Source organism: Malus domestica, chromosome 05, assembly GCF_042453785.1.
Source record: "Malus domestica chromosome 05, GDT2T_hap1".
NCBI classification, from domain to species: domain Eukaryota; kingdom Viridiplantae; phylum Streptophyta; class Magnoliopsida; order Rosales; family Rosaceae; genus Malus; species Malus domestica.
In genome coordinates, this window is record NC_091665.1 from 13,606,847 (window position 1) to 13,612,237 (window position 5,391).

The 5,391-nt window shown below is 45.3% G+C and overlaps 1 protein-coding gene across 1 annotated transcript; it reads left to right on the forward strand.

The window, feature by feature from the left end:
* The first annotated feature begins 754 nt into the window (after nucleotides 1-754).
* On the forward strand, nucleotides 755-1,681 carry LOC139196071 (uncharacterized). Its single transcript, XM_070821734.1, has 2 exons — nucleotides 755-1,028; nucleotides 1,179-1,681. The coding sequence occupies exons 1-2, from the start codon at nucleotides 755-757 to the stop codon at nucleotides 1,679-1,681; spliced, it is 777 nt and encodes a 258-aa protein (XP_070677835.1).
* The last annotated feature ends 3,710 nt before the right edge of the window (nucleotides 1,682-5,391 follow it).

Genomic DNA, 5,391 nt, shown 5'->3' on the forward strand with positions numbered 1-5,391 from the left:
TCGGCACGCCCAGTGGGACCATCTCTACCTCTCATCTCTTTCCCCGTTCAAGGAATCCAAACACACGTCAAAGTCAATGACATCAAGCAAGGGACAAGCCATTCTCGCAACCACCAAGGGAAGGATCCTGAGTACTTCTGCTGTGAATGGACAATCCATTGGCGCCACAACCACTCCTCAACATGCCACTTCAAAGTTGGTGCTGCTAAAGGAGCAATGGGAGCATCAAAGGCGCGAGTCCGTCATCAACTTGACCTCGCTGGGGGCACCGAAGCATGCTGCTGAGACACACAAGATGACATCCCAAAGCAGCCAACGACGTTCTTTGTCAGCATCCTGGATGTTTAAAGGAAAGTTACGTCTATTGGTTGCACAAGTCATGACCATCGACGTTACCTCCATCAAATAACAACTAGCTCAAATGAATGAAGCGATCGCAAGGCTAACACGGACTGTGGAAGAAAAAGACTTGCAAATCGTTGCACTTATCAGCTGACTGGAGCCACAGGACGGCAAAAACCCCGACCCAGAAGATGATACATTAAAGAGAGGAGCTGGTGAATAAGAGGAGCCTACGGTGGAGAAAGTCGATGTGAAACCAGAGCCAGACCAAGCAGCGACATTCATGGGATCTCTCTCTATCCAGCAGTTGCAGGAGATGATCGCCAGCACCATCAAGGCATAGTACAAAGGAAGCTTACATGACTCCGCACTATACTCAAAGCCCTACTCCAAGAAGATTGACACTTTGAAGATGCCGAGGGGTTATCAGCCACCAAAATTCATGCAGTTCAATGGAAAAGGAAACCCAAAGCAACATGTCACCCGTTTCATTGAAACCTGCAACAATGCTGGAACGGAAGGAGACTACCTCGTCAAGCAGTTTGTGCGCTCGCTGAAAGGTAACGCCTTTGACTGGTACACCGACCTCGAGCCTGAATCTGTCAATAGTTGGGATCAGCTAGAGAGGGAGTTCCTCAACTGCTTCTACAGCACCCGCCGCATTATAAGCATGCTAGAGCTGACAAGTATGAAGTAATGGAAAGATGAGCCAGTCGTGGACTACATCAACCGATGGCTCACTCTAAGCCTCGACTGCAAAGATAGACTCTCGGAGATCTCCTCAATTGAGATATGCGTCTAAGGCATGCAATAGGGGTTACACTATATCCTTTAAGGCATCAAACCACGGACCTTCGAGGAATTAGCCACCTGCGCCCATGACATGGAGTTGAGCATCGCCCATCATGGGAAGAAAAAACCAATCGCTGAGTACATAAACGACAAAGTTTTTAGGCTGAAGGTGGAGAAGGCTGCGTTGAAGCCCACCAAGGAAACAATGACAGTCAACACAGTTCCTGTCAAAATCTCTACACGAGGCAAAGCCATTCAAACCGAAGCTTTTCGTGATCAAGAGATACGTAAACGCACTTTGAAAGAGCTTGAGGAGAAGACTTATCCATTCCCCAACTCCGATATGGTTGCCATGTTGAAAGACTTGCTTGACAAAAAGGTGATCGACCTACCTGAGTGCAGACAGCCGGAAGAGATGAATCGTACTGATAGTCCAAGATATTGTAAATTTCATCGTTTCACCAGTAATCCAATGGAAAAATGCTTCGTGCTGAAAGACCTCATCATGAAGCTGGCTCAAAAAAGGAATCATCGAGCTAGATCTTGACAATGTGGTGAAGTCAAACTATACCATTATCACTTCTGGCTCTTGCGATTCAAAATCTTCACCTCAACCGTTAAGGGCATGCTCCAAAACCATGACAGTTAAGTCAAGTGAAGTTGAAGTTGAAGGATGGACTTATATCACTCCAAAGAAACTGCACAAGAAGCATAAGCCTTTTCCACAAGTTCACCTATCGGAAAAGGGGCAAAGCAGCTTTCGCCAATCTCCAAAGCAATGTGAAAGTGTTGAAGATGAGGAAATTTTGACACAAAGATCATCCATGCGCGATCTCTTCGTCCTAAAAAAGTTATTCAATTACTCGGTCAAGGCTCATTGCTATGAAGATTGCGAGGAACGCCTCTCCAAGATCGCTTTGAAGAAATTGGACAAGCAGCAACCATCTCTTCCACAAGTTCATCAGTCGGAAATGGGGCAAAACAGCTCTTGTCAACCTCCAGAACAATGTAAAATTGTTGGAGATAATGAAATGTTGACATAGAGATCGTCCATCCCCACCACAATGTGTGACCTCTTCCTAGAAGACTTCTTCAATTACTCAGTCAAGGCTCCTTGTTATGAATATTGCGAGGAACGACTCTCCTAGATCGCTTGACAAATCCATAACAAACAAAGCTCCTGGTCCGCACGAGCCTAAAAGGCGATAATCGAAGCTCCTTGTCCGTACGAACATAAAAGGTGACACCAAAACGCTCATTGCCTATACGAGCTAAAACTGCAAACGATAACAAACGCTCATAGCCTACACGAGCCTAAACTGCACACGACAACAAAGCTCTTCACCTACACGAGCCTAAATTGCACACGGCAACAAAGCTCCTCGTCTGCCCGAGCCTAAAAGGCGACACCAAAACGCTCCTTGCCTACACGAGTTGAAACTGCAAACAGCACCAAGACGCTCCTTGCCTGCACGAGCTAAAACTGCAAATGGCACTAAATGCTCCTTGCCTGCACGAGTTGAAACTGCAAATGGCACCAAGAAGCTCCTGGCCCGTAAGAGCATAAACTGCGTACGGCACAAAAAAAAAATTCCAAAAAAAATATGTATTTGAACTATGTTATGACTTGATCTCTTATTTGGAAGGGTACGTAGGCAGCTCGAACATTAAACTTTGAGTTCAATCACATCAAAATAAAGAAGAAAGATTTTATTAAAGGTTTGAAGGTCAATATTATTACAATTTCTTTGTACAAAAAAAAAAACAAAACAAAAATGAAAAAAATAATAATTATATATAATATATTTTTATATTATATATGTTGAAGTGTCCACTTAAAAGTCGCATGGATTGAGCAAAAAAATCTCAATCAAAATCTATAGCAGGCCCCAAGTCCAGCCTTCACCAAGCTCACCACACATCATGGGTTGGCCCAATGACATCATCATCCTCATCTCGATCGACGTAGCCGGATTCCACTAGCCCAAATCCAGGCCCATGCCCAGTCTCTCGAGGCATCACTCATCCCTCCGTCCTCTCAGCCGTCTCAGCTGACTGTAGTAAGTAAAGGTAAGCTTTCTTGTTTCGCTCGCTATCACGCTTGTCGTCGGAAGAAACTATAAACAGTGGCAAACATCATCAATATCGCTGCTGCCCATCCTCAAACCGTCGGAACCCTCAGCCATGCATTGCACGATGCCACTTTCTGATGTCAATATGTGTGGTCACCGTCGTTGACTCTAATATGTTCGCCGGAGAGAGCTATTGATGATTTCCCATCAGCATCGGACCGAAACAGAGGGTTTCCGTCGATGTCATCGCTATCTTCGTCATCGGAAGGCAGAGTCTCGTATTAGACCTTAGCCTTGGTTGATAAGGAGGAGTTGCTGTTGCAGTTGCAAAAAAAAAAAATTCTTCATTTTCTTCTTCGTTGCCGGAATCATTAGGGGCTTCGAGTCGATGAACAAGGACCTGTAAGCTGGGAACAAGACTGGTAGAGGCTTCATTAGGGCAGTGCTTCTCGGTGTTCACTGGCATGACCTACAGTTCCATAGCTTGGGAACCCTCACCATCTTCTTCTCTTCTTTTACCTAACGTTATCATCTCTACCTTCACCGCACCAAAGGGAGGGATGGATGACTCGGCCGAAGCGGGTTCGGCATTAGAGGTCTTGTGCTTTAACCAGTTGAACAAGTTGCTACTTCACCTTCGTTTTTACCTCCCCGTCGTCGATTTCTGAGTTGGGCTTGATGCTCGAATCAACCATGCTTCTCTAGGACGTCAAGCTCCAACACCAAGACTCATCCCTTGCAGCATACAAAGCTTAGTCTTCCTCCACAACATCGAGCAAAGGACATCCATCCTCACAGTAGCTGCAAGCAGTCATGAGCAGGGCTCTTTATCACCACTTGGCTCTCCCTCTTCTTCTGCCCAGCAAGGATGCTCCGTTCCAGCTCAGCCTACTGCATGCATCTCTATCCACTCCAAGCTTGAGAAGTGAGTTTTGTCGATCTTGAAGCGCAAAGACTATTGACGACCTCTTGGTACTATTGTCACCTACAATGGTGAGATGCTGTTCGATCCTGAGAGCTCTGCCCTTATCCTCCTCAGCATCAACAAAGCCCGCCTCATCAGTCATTGAGCCTCAACCTCTCCCTCGACGACGCCATTGAGCGGGACTCATTCTCCATCCTCTCTTGCTACTTCCAAGGCAAGCCCACGATGATAGATTGACAAGGAAGAATGAACCCATAACCAAACACACCCCACATAGCTTGTACCCCGCCGACAGTCGTGGCTTTAGTGAAGCACGGGAACATGAACGAGATGGACAACTACGATCTGAACTTCCTGCAGGTGATCAGCTGTGACGAGGCTCCGTTAGCGAAGAGTGTGGTCGAAGAAGCAACTGCACCTCTGTCTTTCGGCTTCATCATCATCACCTACCTTCAGCTCTCGCGATTTGAACCAACATCCATTCTTTACCGTGACCCTCTTCCACCTCTCACTACCTCCAAGCTCCCGACTCCAAGCTCGACCCCGTGCCCTCATTGCTGAAGCACCGGTGCCCCGAAGCTCTACTCCATCTTCTGCCCATCATCAAAATATATATATATATATATATATATAAATAAATAAAAAAGGACATACCAGTTTGGAAAGAAGAAGAAATGGTGGAATCTTGGTGGATCAGCACCACCTGAAAGCAAAGAAAGGAAAGAAGAAAAACAATATAAAATAATAAAAGTTTTGGAGTGGTGGCCGACACCATGATAAAAGAAAATAAAAAGTGATCGTGCATCTAGCACCATGTGCAAGAAAAAAAACAAAAAAAAGTATCATTTATTGATTTCTCTAAAAAAATTTACATAAATGTACATTTTACATATGAAAAAAATAAAAAATAAATAAAATACAGGGGGGAGCCTTCACAAAGATTGCTCGTGTGAAGCTTCATCATTCGACGGAACTTCAGGAAGAAGAGGCGCCAGAGGTTGACTGTTTGGAGCCTCAACACTCGGTAAAACTCTTGAGGACGAAGGCAATAGGTGCCTCTGGAGTAAAGCCACAAACATCTGATGATCACTCTGAATCCGACCTTCAGATTCCTGCAGCTGGTCGAGCTTTCTTTTCTTGCTCGTCAAGTAACTATTGGTAAGCATGTGCAACTATCTGTTTTCATGCTTAAGCCCTCTAATCTCTTGCTTAAGACTCGCCACCTCAGCCATTAGTGACTCGACTTGATAAGTTCGAGCA

Coding starts and splice junctions, on each gene's coding strand:
- LOC139196071 (XM_070821734.1), top strand. CDS start 755: ATGCCGAGGGGTTATCAGCCACCAAAATTCATGCAGTTCAATGGAAAA. Junction 1,029..1,178: donor AAGCATGCTAGAGCTGACAA/GTATGAAGTAAT, acceptor ATATCCTTTAAG/GCATCAAACCACGGACCTTC.